This window comes from Equus przewalskii, chromosome 17, assembly GCF_037783145.1.
Source record: "Equus przewalskii isolate Varuska chromosome 17, EquPr2, whole genome shotgun sequence".
Taxonomy (NCBI): Eukaryota; Metazoa; Chordata; class Mammalia; order Perissodactyla; family Equidae; genus Equus; species Equus przewalskii.
In genome coordinates, this window is record NC_091847.1 from 78,519,878 (window position 1) to 78,542,141 (window position 22,264).

The window sequence follows — 22,264 nt, forward strand, 5'->3', positions numbered from 1 at the left end:
ATTTTACCAGTAGGGGCCACTGCCTTACATTGTCTGAAGTCTTGACTGAAAAGCCCTTAATTTGGAGATAGAAGTGACGCACATGAAAGCACTCCACCGCAGAGCTATGTACAATGAGTTTATTTAAAGCAAAGCATGTGATGCTTTCAATCTACCAAAGCATATCACCAAAGATGCCAGTGTTTTATGAGGCCTCCGTATACAATGGCTTTTGGAAAACTACCAATAATTTTTTCATGTAGTGAGGGGCAGCAAATTAAGATTTATTTAGTAACGATAATAAATGCAGTAAGTTTGCAGACACGAAAACTCTGTGTTTCTGCTGAAGTCCAGCCAAATACCGTGTGTCAATTTGGAAACATCAGTTAGGTGCCTTATATTGTTGTTTTGTTCTTTTCAGAGAGAATAATTCTGGCTACAGCAATTTAACTGTGACTGTGTGTTCTTAGAACTGAGTAACTTCCTCAGACTGAGCATATTAAATTAGAGTCAATTTCCTGCCAAAATTTATAGACAGGTTGTAAATGAAAAAGCCTCCTCTGCTCTTCATTATCACTATGTATTATAGTTTTTTAAATAAAAATGTTATTTACTTGCACCTACTGTCAGATATTAAACTACAGAGGCATCCGTCAACAGTTCTGTTGGCACTGTAAAGAAAAAAGTCATGTAACAGCACACCTGGCTTTAGTGTTATAGCTTAGAGTTAGTGTTGCAGGGTGACTTTGATATGTCAGAAAAGCTAATTATGTCCCATCAAAGGACTGAAGAAATTGCCTTTTTTAATGAAAAGTATTTTATAGGAGGTGACAATGATCTTAGGCAAAGCAGTAAAAGTAGGTGTGTAATTATAGAAATTCTTTAAATTCTTATTAGACTTAGCTAATTGACATGTTACTGTCCAATAATGTAGGGAAAAAAAAGGTTAAACATAAAAAATCAGAACAATGATTTTGGACTGTAGAGAGACAGTCTAATCTAAAATTGAGTCTCTCTCCATTTTTCCAACTGTTTCCTGATCATTTATTTATAGTCATGCATATTTATATTTTATGTGGAAATAAAAGTAAAGTAGATTTTTTTAAGAATAAACTATTAGTCCACAAAATGAAAAGGCAACCTGTGGAAGGGGAGAAAATATCTGATAAGGGCTTAATATACAAAATATATAAGGAACTCATACAACTGAATAGCAGAAAAACAAATAATTTGATTAAAAATTGGCAAAGGACTTGAATAGACATTTTTCTAAAGAAGACATACAGATGGGCAAACAGCCACATGAAGAGATGCTCAACATCACTGATCATCTGGGAAATGTCAATCAAAAGCACGATGAAGCATCGCCTCACCTGTTAGAGTGGCTGCAATCAAAAGACAACAAATAACAAATGTTGACAAGGATGTGGAAAAAAGGGAACCCTTGTGCACTGCTGGTGGGAATACAAATTGTTGCAGCCACTGTGCAAAACAGTATAGAGGTTCCTCAAAAGATTAAAAGTAGAACTGCTATATGATCCAGTGATTCTTGGTATATAGCTGAAGGAAATAAAATCAGTATCTCAAAGAGATATCTGTATCCCCACATGTTCTTTGCAACATTATTCACAATAGCCAAGATATGGAACCAAGCTAAGTGTCCTTTGGCAGGTGAATGGATAAAGTAAACGTGGTGTGTGTATATATGTATATGTATGTGTTGTACACAATGGAATATTATTTATCCATAAAAAATATCAAATCTTGTGGTTTATGACAACATGGAAGAACCTGGAGGACATTATACTAAGTGAAATAAACCAGACGCATGGAGACAGGTACTGTATGATCTCACATGTGGAATCTAAAAGAGCTGAACTGACAGAAGCAGGGAACAGAGTGGTGGTTGCCAGGGCTCGGGGGATGAGGGAAATGGGGAGATGCTGGTCAAAGGATACAAAGTGTCACTTAGAGGATGAATAAGTTCTGGGGATCTAACAGACAGCACAGTGATTATAGTTAATAATACTGTACTGATTGTATACTGCAAATTTACTAAGAGTAGAACTTACTTATTCTCACCACCACTGCCCCCTAAAAAGGTAACTATGTGAGGTGAGATGATGGATGGGTTAATTAGCCTGATTGTGGCAATCATTTCATGATGTAAAGGTCTACCAAATCACCATGTTGTGCACCTTAAAAATATACGATTTTTATCTGTCAATTATATCTCAATAAAGCTGGAATAAAAAGAGAAAACTGTTAGTAACATATAAATGCTCCTTGAAATTAAAAACACAATTTTCCTAGCTAAAGGTGATAAATGGCCCAAGTATCATTTCACTTTTGATATGTATATGATATATGCATGTGTGTGTTTCCCATACACACACTCCCGCATGCATGCACACATATATGAATTTAATTTTTATTTCTTTCAAAGAGCCATATCTAGGGTAAAGTAAAGTGAGTCCGGCTGTTTTGTATATCAAGATTAGGAGAAGAACTTTTATTGTTAGCTTTGACAGAATGTATGTGATTATTAGTGATGTCTTTTTTTAGAAAATTGTAAATTACAGGAATGCTGTGCAGGAAGAAAGAAATGAAGCGTACAGTAGTTATTTAGGTTTACAAGATTGACAATGATTCTTTTTCTTTACAGAAGTTTCAGTACTTACCGCAGAAAGCTGTAATTGTTGGCTGCTTTAGATGCCCTGAGCTATTTGGGATGTGGGAAGATGCGTGCTATAAATGTTTTACTCCTATAATTGTCGTCACTTCAGAATGGTTCAATTATAGCTGTTCTGTCAGAGAGGTGCACGAAGAAATGATTTCTGGCAGCATTCTGTAATGATGACTGTTCAGTTTTTAAAAATTGCAAATGTGAAGGCAATGAACCCATTTTTGTTACTGGACCCTAGCATGGTTCCTGAAGTGCCCTGTTTCTGCATCTCAGACAGTAGTCCAAGCAGAGACTGTGATGGAGTAACTAGCAGAGAGTAGTTGTTTTGGTGGCTGGGTGGGAGAGCTTCTCAGGGCATGCTTATGCTATTTGGATTTATGGTTCTGAACTCATGACGTGAGACATGAAGACATTAACTAAGCCAGATCGTCATGCTCATATGTGTGAGGACAGGTAATCAGGGGGTGGGGTTTATCCTCATCCCAACTCATGTTCTGTGACATAGGCCACATCACCTCCCTCTCTGAGTGTCTTATAATACCATGGTCACCTCTAAGGCTGCTTAGATTCTGTGGCAATGCGACACTCACGGAGGGAACCAATGTAAAGTGGATAATTTTTAGGAATCTAGGCCAGAGCATTATCTTGGGAACCAAATGCCTTAGTGGGTTGTGCGGGTAGTGCAAGATTCTAAAATAACTCTTGATTGCTCACATGGCACGCCCTTTGTAAAGCTGTTAAAGATTGTCTCATCAGCATTAGAAGACTAGGGGATTGAACATTTGGTTGGAGGTGGGTTGGCTTGTATACTTACTTGTGCCTAATCAATTTTTGTGCTTATAGCTCATAGCTTAATTCTGAAATTAGGTTTGAGGATTTTGGATATCACTGGGCTTGTTCTTTTTGCCAATGCGGGATTGACTGCCCAACAAAAGCCAGGTGCCAGGCTCCAGTCAGACTTAAATGGACTCTAACTGATGATTAATGGGATTTCAGTGGGAAAGAAAGGTGAGCTTCTTTTCACTTGGATTGTTTTATTAAGTGTGAAATAGCTAAGCATCCTTTTATATTGATCAGACATAATGTGACTGTTCTAAAGGATTTATTTCTTTGATGTACCTGGATTGTGCTTCTCAAAAGGAGTAGATTGGACCCATGGTTTTCTCTTCTAGACTGCCAACTTCTGATGTGTGGAGATTGCTCTGTAAAATGACCCCCCTTCTCTGCAAGATTCTTCTGTTTTCACAGGGGCTGTCAAAGCCCAAGTAAAGAAAAGATTTGCTGTGGAAGGGTCTTTGAGAAGGCTTGGGAGAATTGTTTGTGCTTTAACATGGTTTAGCATGTGGGAGTTATCAGCTGTCCCCATCTCCATCTTTGGCTGGTTGCCTGCAAGTCCCTATACATAGCAGTTTACAATACAGCAGAGTATGCAAAAGCCTTGTTATCTCCCAGAAATGTACAACTGATGTGGGGCTGCACCCAAATGACTTTCCCAAGGACAGGATATCTGGTCTAACTACTTTAAAAAATTGCATAATCCTATAGGGAGCCCTCACTAACTAATGCAATAATTATCTAGGCGTGGAGCCAACTTCCTGCAATTACATCAGAACAAACGTGCGGCCATGTTTCTGTTTATGTGTGTCTCTTGGCATCTTGAATTAATATTTTATCGTATTTCATTAAGAAAAAAAATAAGCCAGAGAAGCCTTGGAGGCAAGATTGTTGGAATTACCTATTGTGTAAGGTTAGGAAACTTCTATGAGACTTCTTCCATCTTGACAAAATTTCACACTGCTGAAAACAATTCATATTTACCTCAGCTTTCAGTAGAGGCAAGTGTTTTCTTGAGGTTTGTGCTTTAGAAAAACATGACCACATGAGATGTTATCTTTAGCTACTTAATTTTTTCTTTTTACTCATCTGTGTCTATGTAAAAATACCATTTTAGAAAGTGTAATTAATTATTATTATTATTATTTTGGCTGAATGCAGAGTAGATTAACAAGGCTCAAAATCTACAAGTTGGTAAGCCTTAATTGGCGGCTGTTACTTCAGCAGGATGCTGTTTATTTTATGTGTAACTTTGGTTGTATATTGATAATGTAACAGCGTTTGGAATTTTGCCTAATAAAATTCAAAAACAACTAGGAAGATTTAAGCTTTGTTTCTTTCTCTTAGTCATAGTCAAATGACTCGATATTGTCCTTCTCAGTAGGAGAACTGAGTTGTTTTAACTTCTATATTTCAATCTGAAAACTAAGAACTCTTGGTCTCGGTAGTTGCTCCCCAAGGGTGACAGGCTGATGCTGTCAGTGGGCTTCTTCCAAAGGCCACTTCTTGGTGGATTCCAGGCCTGGCTAATGGAAGAAGATCTGAGGTCCTATGCGTGTTTCAGAAAGGAGTCTTGTCTTGGGTGAGCGGTAAAGGAGGAGTGGGTTGTTAGGAGAGAGAGAAGGAGTTTGTAATCAGGAGCTGCAGGTACTGCTGTCATGGGTCATCAGGTCATCAGGTATCACGTAGGCACCATTATTCCTCTCCCAGAGTAATCAAGGCGTGTCTTTGCACTGTCCTGAGTCTTGAGTGTGCCAGGAAGGACAAAGCTAGTCCCAGGTAGCAAGAGTTGCTGTTATGTGGTGTCATTTTTTAGAGGGTCTGGGAGATAGCTGACAGTCTTGACTGAAGCATCTCTGAAACACGTTCTGGTATGAGGCAGCAGAAACACCTTCTTAGATATACTTAGATTTACATGCGTGCTTCCTTTTTACTTTAGCAAGTGGTAGGGCAAGGTCTCAGCTGCACTGAAGCATGAAGCTCTGAACTAATCTTCACTCCCTTTGGAATACAGTGGCTGGGGTTGGTGTTAATTTCAAAACTTTGCATATTCAAGAAAAGCAATTTTGTAAGTTCCCCATGTTTAAAAATCTATCCCATTCCTCTGTTTCCCGGAAGTAGGAATCCAGTGAGAAATCTTTGTTACCTGCCGATACTTTACTCCCACTGTGCATACAGTTATTATTAAATTCAGTACAAAATTACTCTAAATATTTTTTCTAGACAACTATCAGATAATCCTTTTATAATCTCTCTAAAATTTAGCATAATGTTGGGTAATCTAGAAATGTCAATAGGCCATTTTACCACTGGATTTATGTGTTTTCTGGCGAATGGCTGATTACAAAAGCTTTACCTGTAGATTGTCTGTTCTATTTACCTCTTTTCCTTCATTCCTCACAAAGGATTGCTTCACATATTGGTCGTCAGACTCCATGGCAAAACATCCACAGTGCAGGCTACAGGTTGATTGTATGGGCTCCAAACTAGGGATCCCACTCGGGGCTATGTCAATGTTCTGACTTTGGTTTAGAACCTTGCTACTCAGAGTGTGATATGTGGACAGCATGGCACCACCTGCGGGCTTCTTAGAATGCAAAATTGTGATTTTCCTCCCAAGCACTGACTGAGAAGACTTTTGAAAGAGGTCAGGTGATTGTGAATCTCCAAAGATTAAAAACTGCTGTGATAGAACCTCAGCGAGTGAGCCTTCAGCACCATGAAATACCATCCAGGATGGGCTCGGGCTCCTGGTGGAATGTGGGGCATTATTCCAACTCCGTTCTTTGAATGCTTGTATTGGGCACAGCAGACCAGGCTTTTCTATGAACAGAAATGAGCCTTTGTAGAGATGCCTTGTAGTCCACCTCTGGAAAGCATTCCTTAATGTTCTCTGGTCTGTTTGGGATACCATGTAAATAAGAATTTGTGTTTTCTTTGTATCTCTGGAAATGCTAGTAAAAATAAGTTTCCCAATGGTTGCTGAATCCCCTTTGTTGTCATCGTTAATCGTTTATTATGTTGGCAGGTGAAGTAGTGGGGAGAGAGTGGGCTTTGGGACCACTGGAAATTGGGTTTAAACTCTGGATTTACCGCTTGTTAGAACTATGCAGGCTTGAATGAGTTGCTTAATCTCTTTGAACCTTAACATCCTTAAATGTAAAATAGGACTGTGAGACAAACTGTTTACAATCTGTTTGTTTCACTTTGGTTAAAGACTTGACCAAGGACAGATTTGAGAAGACGAATCCACCTCACACAATGCGTGCACCTAAGAAATGGTAGAAATGATCATGGTCGGTACCATCTCCTTCTCCTTCTTCTCATCATCATCAACCTCACCAATACTTAAAGTCGCCAATGGTAACTCCGTTAATGTTTTATTTTCCTAAAGACTATTGAGACCTAAACTGCTGTTCAGTGTTTCATTTTTGACCAATAATGTATCTTCTGTATTCAGATGCAGAAACCACATTTTCTTTGTGGGAATAAAGACAAGGTAGTAGTTAAGTCTTGCATCTCTTCTAGGGCTAAGAGTTGGATTTCTCAGCCTGGGGAGTAGCAGGTAGAAGATATCTGAGAGCTCACTTGGTCCGAGAAGACCACTGCAAATGAGGTTGTTGCTAATAGACAAGGGCCGATGAGGTGAACACTGTGAGTAGATGATGTCTGCAAATTTGAAATGCAACTGTTGGAATAAAGGAAACAGGCCTAGCTTACTAAGGGTAAATTAAGGGAAAGTTCTCTAATTGAATACTTTATAAATAGAATTGTGGCTTTGTAACCAGTCGTGTGGGTTTGTTTGTTTGGTTTTGGCATTCTGAGTTTTCTTTCCCCCAAAGAAAAATGAAATTGTAAATAGAATTGAAAATTTCCTTCTGGTAATAGCAAAATGTTCTTTATAAACATAAAGCAATTGCATGGGTGGTTTTTTTTCCCAGGAGAACTGGTATTTTTCTTCAGGGAGAACTGATATTTATTGAACCATTTATCCTAGCCATTGTGTGTGTTTGGTTTCATCCTTATGAAAGTCCTGTGAGATAAATTGTGTTATTCATATTTTAAAGATAAGGAGATAGTCTCAGAGATAAGTAAACTGGAACTTCATTGAAGATCTATGCTTGTTCCACTTAGAGATTGACTGTTAAAAAATGTAGAGATTGGAGACAGGGTTTATTGAAGCTGATTATTAATTGTGGAGAACATGCTATAAGGTGTTTCAGGTATAAAGTGGTTGCAGATGTGTCTGATTTCAAAGTTGAATTGTGAAAACCTTGAAGATTGAGGGACTCTAGTTTTGTCTCTCAAGTAGGGCCTGGCATACTTTGTAGTTTCTCAAGAAATGTTTGTGGGACGAGTGCTGAATGAGCCACGCGCTGCTCCTCTGAGCTGTCTGCTATGAGGAGAAAGAGCTTCTCAGCACAACGGTCATCCCCAAAACAGACTCACTTCTCCCATGTTTCGTTTTCTGAGTGACGTTAACGTGTACTTGGACATCTGCAAAGAAGAGTTGAATTGCAACCTCAGTTTTCCATAGTTTTCTTCTGTCCACAATTTTGAGGCTTAATAAAATAACCAAACTATTTGAAAGCCTTCAATTTTGTTTAAAAAACCTACAAAGCATTTGCCAAGCTGAGCCAGCTGTCAAAGAAGATAAGACTCAGTCATCTAATGAGTCTCATCTGGGTGGGTTAGTTACATCTTCACATAGGGGTATGGGAAGACAAATCTTGTCCGTGTACTTTTCCATAACCCAGAGTCAAAAATTAAGTTGTATCTTCTCAACCTATTCTTATGAGTTCTCGTCATAAATGATGTCACCATAACATAACCACTTGACCCTCATTATGAGACGTCAAGAACGCTATCACCATTGCTCTAGCACCAGTCTCCAGTAACGATGGGAATGCTCTGAGAGTCCACTTGGTGAATTCCTGGGTGTTGCCTGCCAGTGCTTTGGGTCTTGATGTTTTATGAATTATTCTTCAGCCTGTGGATTTCTATTACACTTGACAGTTCTGATTAATGGTCCTTAGGCTGAATACTAGTTTTTAACAAAGGAAAATACTTAATATTATTAAGCAGGACCAGCTTGGATTTGCTTTGAGAATGCAGGATACAGAAGTTAAAAATATTTGAGATTGGTGTCTAGGCAACACATGAAATCATACAACAAATATAATCAATAATATTTCTTCGATCCCAGGCCTGGCCCATGAAAACTATTTGGTTCGTCTTGGGCTGGCTGGAACTGCTGAAGAATAAAAATGTTTTCCGTGGACTGAGAATGATGTAGAGATGAGGACACTTGGGGACTCTTGTCCTTTGAGGAATTGTCAGACAGTTGGTCTGTTTAACGTGAGGGTGTCACACAAAAGCAATTTTTCTTAGACGGGGCTTCCACCTAATGACTATGACCGCCTCACAGTCACTCCTGGGGTCTGGCAGGCAGTGGAGGCATGTTCAAAGGCCTGCAGGGCATGTATCATTATGCTGAGCATTTTATGCACCAAGCCCATTGAGGCATTTCGGCATTATTTTTTTTAAAATCAGTTTTCAGTTCCATCTGTTCAAAGAAAACAAAGGTAAACTGGATCTCTTTGGTTCCTTTGTTTTTTGTTTAGGGAAAGTTATCTGTTCAATTGAGATGAATAGTAATTGGATTATATTACTGTAATTCATTTATTAACAGAGCATTAGAATCCACAGTCGTGTGTTTCCATCTTAGAACCCACAAATTACCAATTAAACACAATCTTCTGTTCTAAAACAATGTGATTATTTTTATTTAGGCCTATTTTGGAAGCTGAGTCACTCACTGCCTGCATATATCTTTGTTTAAAAAGCATTAGTGGAATATTACTGAAGCTGAAGGCACTACTTGTTTGTTTGTGATTTACAGGGGTAAATGGTAATAGCTTTTCATCCAGACAAAGCCGACCATGTTTGAGATGTCCCTTCTGCATGTTGACTAGTTACAGCAAGTTTTAAAGCAAAACACTCAAGAAATTATACCACTTTAAAATAAAATAAATTTATTTGAGAATGGTGGTAAACTACTCTATAAATCAAAAGAAGGCCAAACAATTATAGATGAGAATGCTATTTTCTTTTGTCTAACAATATTGATTGAGCACTATTCTGTACCTCGCTCTACTTCATCCCCTTTGGGAGTTTCAGCAAATTTAAAATCATATCCCAGCCCTCAAGCAGAAGACAGTGTAACTGTGGATGTAACGGCAACTCACATGAAAAGCTAACTCAGAGTCATAGGACAAGATAGTGTATGTTTCAGTGCCAGAAGTTGGCACTGACTTTGAGTGTCCTGAGTTTACGACAAAGAGCTCGCTGTGGATTTGAGTAGCCAGAGATGTCTTCAGAGAAGTGATGAAATTTGAGCTGATCTTAAGGAATATGTGGGCGCTTAAGGCCCCAGCATTCCGGCTGGGAGGGAGGGTCTGAGAAGGGCAGGGAGGTACACACTGTGGTCACTGGAGAGAAGTCAGTCAGGAGGCAGGAGAGCAGTGAGGAGGCCGGGATCCAAAGGGAGGAGCAGGATGTTAGATAGGAGCGAGCGCTGGTTTTGCAGTGAGAGAAGTTTAGAAGCGTTGAAACGCTGCGCTTTTCTAGACATCCGTGTGGAAGTATTCACTGAGCTTGGGTGGGTATGTGATGAGAGTCATGAACAGTAAGACTCGGCTGGGGGTACCAGGCTCGAGGTCTGCCCAGCAGAGGGGATTGGGTGGCTGGGGCAGGAGGCAGGGTTGCAGTTAAAAGGGCAGTGGACTAAGATGTCACTGGAGAAGAGAAGATGGCAGTCAGAGGGCAGACAACGCACCGAGAAGAGCACTGGGTCTCACGACTGGAGGAAAAGACAAGGCCTTGAAGGCGGCATCAGAGGGGCTGTGAATGTGTTATGAGGTGTGGAGGGGCCAAGAGACGAGGTCTGAGCAAAGTCCATTGCTCACGACAGTAGACATCTTTTGAGGATCCAGTAAAATAGTAAGAGACAAAAATTGTGGTCAGCCTAGGAGAGAATTAGCAAGGTGTTTTGTGAAAGGCTAGTAGATTCTCTAAGCTACAGAATTACAGAGGATGCTTTTAGCAGACTGTTTATGTCCGGAGAAGCTAAGGCAGAAGAGGAATATTATATGCCCACAACAGGGTGAGATGAATAGATGTGATATCCTGCACTCCCAGAAGTCAGTGCTCAGCACCCATGGCATTCTAGCATTTCAGGGAAACCCTCAGTCAGCTGGGTTTCTTCCATTTTGCCTCCTAGCTCCTTGAAGCTTGTTTTCCAGACCTTTCTCTCTTCAGGCCTTTCCAGTGCAGAGGGGAGCTCACTGCATCCGTCACTTCCCATCCCTTACACCCATGATGCTTAGCTCCTTCTAAACATCTTCTCTGCTCCTTCTTTATCATTTCCATTCCTCTTAGATTCTTAAGAGTTAAAGACACAGACGGGCTTTATGATGAATGCCATGGGGCAGATCTGGCGGTTATCTGTCTTCCTACGCTATAGAAGAGGAATGCTGATGTTTGCCAACTTCCTCAACGGGCACTACCAACTACACAGTTGCAGGGCTCAGTGCAAAATGAAAATGCGAGCCCATTGTTCAAGACCTGTTAAGAAATTAAGAAATTCAAGACGCAATAACAGAGCATTAAACCAAGCAAAGCGTGTGGTTCTTTGACTACATAGGTTGCTCTCCCATGAGGCCAGCCCTGTCTGTGGAGCTGTTCAAGACCAGCCAGATGGCAATAACCACACTGTCATCTCGAGAAAAAACATGGTGCACAGTAGTGCTATGAGCATTTGAAGAAAAAAGTGAATATTGTTGACTGAAGTTCATTCATGATGTCAAATGATTTCCACCAGCCAGCAGATTTGGCTGGACGTTCCTCTGATAGTCATTCACAGGGTCAGAATAGTTACTCTTATTTTTTCCATCCTGTCCCCGTTGATCCCACAAAACAGGGAAGGTGAAGAGAAAGTTGAAGATGGTAGGACTCTTTCAGAGGAACACAATTGGAAGTCTCTCTACTGAACCAAGGGACTGGTTTTCTAATAGCCGTGCTCCTTCTAAATGGAAAGCATTCTGAGCAGTTTCCCAAAATTGCTGCTTCTAAAATCGTCTGACTTATGTGAGGTCTTTTTGCTTCCTCTAGAAGGAGGTGTGGTGGTCTTTTTCTCAGAAGTGCCATTTCGTGTTTGGAGTGGATTCTCTGGAGCTCTCTACTTTACTGCTGCTGAGTGTGGGATTCTGTCTGGCTGCTTTGCCTGTTCCACATACTGGTGGGTAGCACCGGCCACACTTTCAATTCCCATTGCTGGCGCTGTAGGTGCCCTGTCCATGATACAGTGGCCTGATTGTGTGCAGAAAGGTGTGCTTCGGTCCAGCACTGTGTACATAGTATACACAATACACAATAATATTCACAAATATTTCTCAAATAAATAAATGGAGAGGCTTTATTTGATGTTTCATCATCATCTTCTCAGCAGAGGATGACAGAGCACGGAACAGCATGGCGGTAGTGGGAACTCTTCTGCTTTGCTAGTAGAAGGAGAAACTAATTTTCGGTGACCAGTCAAGAAGTTTGATTTGCCTCCACATGCAATGCTAGGGCTGTCTCAGTTGATGAAATATAAGCTTTTGGCCAAAATGTGTGTACATTAGACATATATTAAATTCATTGGGTAATTATTTAAAGGAACACTATGTTAATGGATTTTCCATGTTTTCAGTACTGTCGTTGATTGTTTGCCCCCCTCATTGTCTTTGTGTGAGAATTTTGTAATAAATGAAATTAGCTGAAGAGAAGCCAGGAGACATCCTCAACCAAGAGTGTCACAAAGTGACAACTGAGATAGATAGACACGTGCCTAGGGCCTGCCAGCTACGGTGAGGCAGGGGTGTCCGTGCTTGCCCCACTTCCCAACCTCTCTCCTCCCCCATTCATTTTTCTTCAGTGGGAGCACGTTTTACTGCAGCTACTACAGCATCTTTGCTGTCTGGAGGATTAGAATGTTTCATGTGGATGTTGCTTGGGATCTAAAACAACTGTCACATTGATCCTTTTCAACGGGCAAGAGATATTATCTGCAGCCATCATCCACTGCCCTACTAGGATACGCTGGGAATCTGTATCTAATTACCTGTGCAGCTAATTGCCTCGGCCATGTTCAGCAGCAGCAGTAATCTCATTTCCCTTTCAAGTCCATTTTATGGCATCAAACTGTATTAGATCCCCCTTTTAATGGCTGCTGACAAAATTACAGCAGCACCACCCAGGACTTGATGAGGCATCGGCCAGCCCACGACACAGCTGCACCTCGGGGGTTTTCTGTGGATCTCTTTTCTTTTTTACAGTGTGCTGTTAAACACCTATATGTCTGAATCATCTCCCCATCGCTCCATTTGTTTGGTTAGCGTCACGATACTGTGGCAAGACACTATATCAGTAGTAATCGATCTGATTAGCATGGAGATGATATGAACACAGACTGTATTGATGTTTGATAGAGCGGGCATCCAGGTGCTGTAAACATTATAGATGCTTTTGTATGCTATGTGCAGGGTCCCTGTAATGAAGACAGCGACCACAGCAGATTTCAGAGTGCGGTGATTTATTTTCTGCCAAGTGCCACAGTGGGTCTTGCATAGTAGATGGCACCCGTGTGCTTGATCCACACAAAACGTTTTAATCAGTGTTCAAAATAGCGCAAATGTTTTCGCTGGACAGACTCTAATCTTGCCTTATTGAGGGATGCTGCCACACTGCAGTGAAGAGCTCATTGCAGCCTCCTTGAAAATGAGCTGCATTCTTCTCTGAACTGTCTCCTCAGGTTACTTTGTTATTATAATGCTTCCCATTTTTTTTAAAAAACCTACCAGAGTTTTGTACACCGCAACCTCTTTCCATTCACACCACGTAATCAAGCTTAAAATTTACCCATTGTATCTATTTTCACTTGGATTACATTTTTTACTAAAGATCACTTATTGATCTGGCTTCTGTGGGTAGAGGGAGAATCAGCCGGCCACCGTGTGGGAGCTGGCTCTTGGCAAAGTGTGAGGAGCAGAAGGGAGGCTCCGAAAGAAGCATTTTGTGTAAATTGATGAACCTTTTTCTGGGATACAGTGCAGAGAGGACATTCCTAGAAAAAGATCTTGCTTTGACATCAAGCATTAATCCTGGTATCTGCATATTTCTGTGAACTCTTTCTGTAAACTAATAGAAGTGGAAGTCAGGAGATTGCTTTCATTTATTTATTGTTTTGGAGAAAAGAAAATATTTGGAGTTTAGAGATTTCTCATTTCATATTTATATTGTCTTGTGGACTTCCAAATTTTCTATTAAGATCATAATTTTTAGCAATAGAAAAATAGAAGTTATGAGGAGAAGATCCTAAATGTGTTCCTGAGACCTCTGTAATCCTCTGTGTGTACATGTATGTTCACACGCGTGTACACATATATTTTATATATATATATATACACACACATATGAATTCATACTTACCTGCACACACAACCCTATGTGCATTTGTGTGTACGCTCTGTTTATATTTTTCCTAGCACGCACAGGTCTTTTTGTCTCTACATCTTCCTTTTCTCATCTTACTCCCATCTCCCCTTTCCATATAGACACCTAGTACCAGAGCCAAACCCAGTCATTTAGTTCTCAAATTTGCTGTTCTCATTCATCCTTCTGGGCCCCCAACATGTTGTTTTATTTTCCTTGGAATGTTCTCCCCGACTCTTCTCACCACCATACCTGGAGAGCTACCATTTGCCGGCCAGTGCTCAGCTCCAAATATCCCCCTTTGGACAGTTTTCCTGAATTTGCCCATCCTCCAGCCTTCAGTAGTTAAGAGTGCCTTCCTCTGGGTGCTCCTGGAGCCTGTACATGGCTTCTGTTACAGCGCTTCTGACCCCGTGTTTGTATGGCCATACCTGTCTGCCTTGGAACGAGGAGTCCTTGAAGGCAGTCATTAATAATTACCCATGTCTTTGTACATGGCAACTACTGGGATGCTTAGTATTTATTTTTTATTTATTTAACACATACATATTGAGTGCCTCTTGATGCTTACATTCTGGTGAGAGAGAGAAACAGTTAACACATAATGATATAACAGATGGTGATGAGTAGATAGGGAGAGCTGGAGGGGGCAGGGTAAGATGGAAAATACTGTCTTATGTGGAGTGAAGAGGAAGACCCCACTGAGAAGGTGCAGTCAAGTTGGAGAGAACAATGAGGGCAAAGACCCAGAGCCCGGAGCATGTTTGGACTTTGCAGCAGTAGCAAGGGAACATCTGTGGCTGGACTTGACTGTGAAGAGGGAGGGTGGGAGCAGCTGAGGTCATGAGTGCAGTGGGAGGGGGAGATCTTTTAGACCATTGTGGGCCACAGTAGGGACTTTGGCTTTTGCTTGGAATAAACTTGGGACTCATTAGATTAGATGAGAGGGTTTTGAGCAGGGAAATGAAGTCACCTGATGTATCGTGGCAGGTATAGGTCACTCTGGCTGCTGCCCTGGGAACCGATGACTGGTGGAGACTAGGAGGCAGGAATTGAGATGGGAGATGTCAGTGGCTTGGACCACGACAACATCAGCAGAGGTAAAGAGACGTGGTCAGAGTCGAGGTATATTTTGAAGACAGCCTCCATCGGATTTAATGATGGATTAAATGAGGGGAAATGAGAAAGAGAAGAAACAAAGGCAGTTCTAAGAGTTTGTGTGCAACTGCAAGAAAGGAGTCTCCATTTATTGAGTTGAGGAAAACTGGTTAAGAGGATCTGGGCTAAGGAAGGGAGAATCAATAAGTCCTCACTGTGTGTGTTTAGTTGGAGATCACTATTACACAGGTAGGCAGAAAGATCGTTTGACAGATAGTTACAAAAGAGTGGAGTTTGTAGAAAAGGTCCACGTAGAGAAATAAATTTGGGTGTTTCAGTGTAGAAATGGTTTTTAAGTCATGAAACTGGATGACACCACTTAGGGCAGGAGTGTAGGTCTGTGACTGAGCCCGGGGACATTCCAAGGTCTGAACAGCAGAGGAAGATTGGGAAAATGGAGGAACTGGCACAGGAGGAAAATCAGAAAAGCGCATTTCAAGAAGGAGGAAATGACCACCTGTGAAAGATGAGTAAGAGGATGGCTGAGAAACGGCAGCTTGGAGGTCACAGGTCGCCTCTGGGAGAGCCTCTTCAGTGAACTGGGAGGGAGGAAGTGGAGGCAGGGGTAGAGCCAGCTTTCCAAGAGGTTGTGTTCTATCTAAAGTTGAGGAGAGAAATGGGAACAGACCTGGAGGGGAATACAGAGTCAAAGGAAAGATTTTTATAAGATGATACTAAGTAACTAAATGAGTGGTATTTGTATAGTAGATTAATAAATGAGCAAACGAACAGACTTAAGGGTCCCAAAGCTGTGCTGTCCAAGAGAAACAGCGTGGGAACCATATGAGTGGCTTTAAATTTTCTAGTAGCCACATGAAAATGTAAAAAAGAAACAGGCAGGCCTTTAATAATAAATTTTATTTAACTCAATATAGAAATATTATCATTTCAAGAAATAACCAATATAAAAATTAAGAAGATAGTTTATGCTCTGTTTTCATTCTAAGTCTTCAGAATTCATGTGTGTTTCATGTGTATAATGGTTCTCAATTCAGGGTAAGCGACATACAAGAGCTCAACGGCCACATGTGGCTAGTGGCTACCATGTTGGATAGCACAGTTCCCCATAAATAAGAAAGAGCTACTGTTAAAAATAAAGCAGAATAATTTTTATTAAATCATATTATTTATTCAGAGTGTATAATTCGTATGAATTGATGGCAAATTAGTAAGGGAAGTAAATTAAGATGCAGTTATTAGTTTGATGCATTTATATTACGTAAGTAAAAAGCTACTTTAAATAGAAAATGTGATTGTGTCCCTTTCAAAGACACTAAGACTTTATCTTAAACTTTCTGTTTTAGTGAAAAAAAGAATAGCAATTTCAACTGTGTGGTTGCAGTAAAATTTGAAATGGGTTTAATGTTATTTATAACGTCAAGTTTTGGGTGATTTAAAGGGCATTAAGGGTTTTTTTTTTTTTTTGATGAATTATACATGTTGGTACTCAGAGATTAATGATGTCCTTTGCAAAGAATGTGTGTATTCTACTTGAATCTGTTGAAATTGTAGTAATGGAATTGCATTTTTGCAAGGTTGTATGTTATACAGACATTTTCTTTAAACAAATAGTTTGAGATGAGGAAAAACAGAGAAAAGAATGCAAACCATGGTTGAAGTAAGTTGAAACTTATTTTGTAGGAATACTAGAAAAATATGGTTAGAGTCACATTACAGACACAGGCATTTTTATTCTTATTTTTTCACTTAACTTTCTGTCCATGAACAAGTGGAACATCTCTGCCTTAGTTTCCTCATTAAAAGAGGGAATGAACTAAATGCTCTTTAGGATACAACAGTTCTGTGATTCTCTGAAATGGAGGTTGTTACAGTAAATTGCAAGTTTATACTAAATTATAACTGCTGGAGACAAATGTTTTGCATCCAATAATGAAAGTATGAAATAAGGAAATAAACACCGTAAACTACTGCGGGAAGGCCACCCCTGGGCTGAGTTATCGGTGTTTCAGAGATGGCCACTTAAAGTGGATTTCATGAAAATGAATTCCTCAGAATTATTTCTTGAGATATTTAAAATATTTAATATACTTACAGACTACATAGATAAAATAAAGTAAGATGTTGGAAATAGTGCTTTTCCAACAACAATAAAAGACAGAATGCCTTTGGTTCATTAGAGGAGAAATTATCAAAAAGAATAACCTTATTTGAGAAATAAAATTAAATTTATTTAAAAAGGGAGAATGGGCTTTATCCTTTTAAGGTAGAGATAGGCTGACTTTAAAAATGTTTGGACTAAATTAATATATTTTTTGAAAAGGAGAGGATTAAGGAGAAAGATTACTTGTAAATATATAATTCAAATGTACATTGAGCAGTGTGAAGAGAAGGGTGTGCAAATACACGTCTGTTGGGAAAAATCAAGGAGTACGTTTAAGCATAGAATTAACTTAGAGAAAGAAAAATCTAGAAGATTAGGAAGTGCTGGGATATGTTATAAAAGTAGTTTATTTTCCTTCTCTAAACCGTATATACTTTTAGAATCATTTTTAAAAGGTTAGTTTGGAATGTCTTTTGCAATTTTAAGCCAACATCTTTTTATGAAACGTTTGAAAACTGATGCTTATCCTATTTTTATAACATATATCTTCATAGTTGTGCATCACTTAGCCCTTTAAAACTCAGAATATAATTTAGATAGTTCACAAAAATAATGATGTTATATAGCCCAGCCAAAATGAGTCATTTTCACGTTATCATATATTTAAATATTATATATGAATGAGGTGACTTAAATTTGCATTTGTTTATTCTACAAACATTTCGTGCAGTAATGTGGAATTTTTGCAATGAAAGCTTAAGAAAATATATTATTTTTGCATTAAGTTCTTTACTAAAAATTTACTGTTTTACTCAGGTAAATTCAAACTTAGTGAATTCCAAAAGAAAAGAACTAAAATTAACTTTGCTTCATTGTGCTTTATCTCCAGGATATTTTATTCTCTTTAATCAGATTCTATGTAAATATAATCCGTTATCTCTGTTTAAACTCCCTTCCGACAGCTTTTTGACTGCAGGGACTGAAAGATTCTCGCGTCAGAGCCCTCAGTGGGGGAGGAGTTAGACTCCAGTTAAAGGGAATGTTTCTTCTTAAGCTGTGGAGGGCTCCGCCTGAAAGGAGTACCATCTTTTTTTTTGTAAATAGTATCTAAAAATATAGACAGAACACAAAGAAAAGTACTGTCCATGTAGCTCTACGGTAAATAGTCCTCTTAAGTGACATTTGAGCATAAATAATTTATTTCCTATGACTTTTCTTCAACTGTGAGAGTTTTGGTTTTGGAAGATCCAGCTCTCCACTCAGACTGTGCTTGAAGGAAATTCGTCCACTGTGTGACCTTTCACACTGTGTCCGTGTGCTTGTTTATTCTGTGAAATGGGATTCTGCAAATGCTAACTGCTATTATTATCTGTGACTCTACTTTGGGATAATTAGTAAATGAGAAAACTAGAGGTTAGGTTTTGAAAGGAGGGTGAATTAGATGTCAGCGAAGTTTGGGGTTTTTGCATTAATGCAATAATGAAAGTAAATGAAGGTAAGCGAGAGTTGGCCTTGGCCTCCAGGTCGGGCCCCGTCTCTGTCTCTGGATCTTAAGTAAGGGTCGTGTGCTGCGTCTTGATGAGGCTAGGCTCCAAGGCGCTGGAGTTCAGCCACCCGGGCTAGAAGAGCACCTCTCTCAGTGGTGACACCTTGGACACTTTTATCCAGTCCTTCTCAGTTTAGTTATCATATGTATATGGAATGGAGATGACTTCTAGAACCTACCAAACCAGAGGGATTTGAAAGGACTGTTGGAACTCATATTTGTAAGTCACTTTTTATAGTTCCTAGCACAAAGTAAGAGCTTGTTAGCAATTAAAATCATCTTCAATATTGTTTTTATTATTACTATGTGTACTATTTGTCAGAGAGACGAATGACAATGCAATTTGAGAGGTGGTTAGGTGGGCATATATAAAATTATACAGTCCTATTAATTACGAAGAGAATTGAGAAGTATCTGTTGAGCCAGCTCTAGTATGTTAAATAAAGATGACCTAAACCTTTAACCGTTGTTAACATCCTCATTCCTCTGAGTCTCTGAGACCCAGGCTGAGCCTAAGTGTTTGGAGGTCATAAAGTAAGAAAGCCTTTGAACTTTTGTCTAAAACTAAGAGTTGCCACCTAGTGTGCATATAATCTCCAACACATCTAAATGAGCGTGTTAGTAGTCAGTTGCGTCTGTGGGAAGGGAGAGGGTGGAAAGGTTTTAACAAGTGAAGAAGGAGAGGAGATTAATGTACATCACTCAGTATTAACACGTGTTCAGTGTTGCAGTGTTATAGACATTCGTTTTTGGTGTTTTTTTCTTTATTTTCATAAATATTTTTAACAAGTAAATTTATGAGGTTTTTGCGAGTTTATTGATGCTTTAGTTCTCAGAGCCTTGTTGGTTTTGCTGTAAGGGCTCAGACGTATCAAGAGAATTTGTGGACCGAGGAGGGGCTGCTGTACTTGTGTATTTCTGTATTAGAAGTTCCTCATTTAGACTTTAGTAAAATTGCCTTAAATCAAAATTTTGAGGACAAAGAGTTGTTAGATAGTTGCATAAATAAGCTTCATGCGTTTCGCTCTGCAGGTCACGATAGACGTGGAACTATTAGAGCGTTAGCTACCACAGGAAGAGTGGATGGACAACTCAAACTAGAGAAAGGATCAATAGGCTGCAGCCTAAAACTCAGATGTGTTTTTGTAAATAAATTTTTTCTGAGATAATTATAGGTTCGCATATGGTTATATGAGATAAAACAGGAAGATCCTCTGTACCCTTCACTCAGTTTCCTCCAATGGTGACATCTTGCAAAACTGTAGCACAATATCACAACCAGGACGTTGACATCGATACAGTCAGATACAGAACGGTTCCATCACCACAAGGATTCTTTGTTAAAACTCTGATTGTTGATGGCTAAGTCACCTCAAAGGGATCAACTTAATACTGAGCTTAGTTCAAAGAAGCAAGCCAGAAACTTATCAGGAGAACGCTGATCCTGAGTTTCAGCCTCTTAATTGGAATGTTGCGGCCGTCAATCAAGCAGCAACCACCAGGAGAGAGCAAAAGACTGTTTCTCACTTCCCTTGAAAGTAATAAAAAGCCTAATATATCTTGATTGAGTCAACAGACAATTAAAAGATCTCTGTAGATAATAAAAGGGCTAAAGGAAAAACCTAACTAAATATCATTGACCAGTAATGGAATGATGAAAGGCCCTGGAGTAGTTAGTAATGATGGTTGCACAACATTGTGAATGTCCTTAAAGCCACAGAATCATACAAGTAAAAATGGTTAAAATGGTAAATTTTATATTATGGATGTTTTACCACAATGAAAACTACTAAGTGAGCAAATGACACACAAAAGATGTTGACTATTTCTTGTTTTTCAACTATAATTCAGGAACTTTGTTTTGGATAATAATTTTCTTTTTAAAAACATCAATTTGTTTTTTAGGCAGAAAGAGTTATTTTCTTTAAAGAGTTATTGGAAACTTAAGGCATACTTCACATGGTTCCGTAAGTTAACTGATCAGTGTTCTTCACCCATGATCTTAGGGTTTAAATTCTAGGGGTAGGATTTAAATATGTGTTATGAGGATCCACAGCTATTTTCTGAGTACCTCGGTGTTTTTAAGTTGTATTAATACATAATGGTTTGCTATTTGTCCCTATAGTAACCTCCTAAGTATTTCATTAAATGAAATGTCCTATGTTTTGTTTGTTTGTTTGTTTTGTGAGGAAGATTGGCCCTGAGGTAACATCTGTGGCCAATCTTCCTCTTTTTGCTTGGGGAAGATTGTCCCTGAGCTAACATCTGTGTTAGTCTTCCTCTATTTTGTACGTGGGTCACTGCCACAGCATGGCTTGATGAGTGGTCTGTAGGTCTGCACACAGGATCCAAACCAGCGAACCCCGGGTCACTGAAGCAGGATGGGCGAACTTAACCACTACGCCACCAGGCAGGCCCCCAAATGTCCTGCTTTTTTAGGAACTTTAATAAATGTAATTCTTCCTACTATATTTGGACAAAATGGAGTTATCTACCCAGCAGTGGCTCCTGAATGTAGTGTGCACTTTTCCAGTGCTCTGGTTCCATGGTGGGCCACTGGTCACTGGAATGCTGGCCACTGCTTAAAACTCCTGCAAATGCTAAGAGGTGATGACACAAAGAAGCTTCGAAGGCGTCCTCTGGATGGAGCAGGGCTGGAGATAGAGAACTCATGGGGAGTACAGCTGAGTGAACGACGGCTGAAGAGTTGAGGTTGTTGAATGAAAGGATAATATGGACACATCTATTGTCATCTTCTTCTTCAGGCTGCTATAACAAAAATGCCAGGGAGTGGCAGCTAATAAACAAGGGAAATTTATTTGTCACAGTTCTGGAGGCTGGAAAGTCCAAAATCAAGGTGCTGGTAATTCAGCGTCTGGTGAGAGCCCGCTTCCAGGTTCATAGACATCTGTCTTCTCACTGTAACTTCACATGAAAGAAGGAGCGAGGGAGCTCTCTGGGGCCTTTTTTATAAGGGCCCTGGTCCTATTCATGAGGGCTCCATCCTCACGATATAACACCTCTTAAGGGCCCCGCCTCCAAATACCATCACATTGGGCAAGAGGATTTAATATGAATTTTGAGGGGCACAAAAATTCAGTCTACAACAATCATATAAGCAAGAAAAGCCATTTTCCTGTAGGCTTTTGTGGTACTTCTAGTTCTGAGTACCTATATTTAAAAATGAGAAAAGTTGTGGTTCTCTTAGCTTACCTTATAGAGCAGCGGAAACACCTGGGTAGTGAGAGAAGAGAAGTTTGAGTGTGAAAGCAATTAGCAACAACAACTTGAATAAAATACTCCTTTCTTATTACCCAAGTGTAAGTATAAATACTGCTTTCCTAAATGAAAGACCTGATAATGGCCAATATTTGTTATTTCAGCAACAAGCTGCTGGACACACTGTGTTATGTGTAAGATTTTCTACCCCTACGTGGGTACTTATATTTTGTTTTACATAACCACA

The 22,264-nt window shown here is 39.6% G+C and overlaps 1 protein-coding gene across 13 annotated transcripts in view; it reads left to right on the top strand.

Annotated features, from left to right (window-relative positions):
• PARD3B (par-3 family cell polarity regulator beta) overlaps positions 1–22,264 on the top strand; it is a 930,268-nt gene that overhangs the window by 281,478 nt on the left and 626,526 nt on the right. For 3 of the 13 annotated variants that reach the window (XM_070581762.1, XM_070581764.1, XM_070581759.1), the window contains exon 3: positions 6,717–6,862. The exons of the other annotated variants lie outside the window; for them this stretch is intronic. In XM_070581762.1, the coding sequence (XP_070437863.1) occupies positions 6,860–6,862 (3 nt within the window). In that variant the 5' untranslated portion in view covers positions 6,717–6,859. The remainder of the gene's footprint in view (positions 1–6,716; positions 6,863–22,264) is intronic. 13 annotated transcript variants of the gene reach the window in all.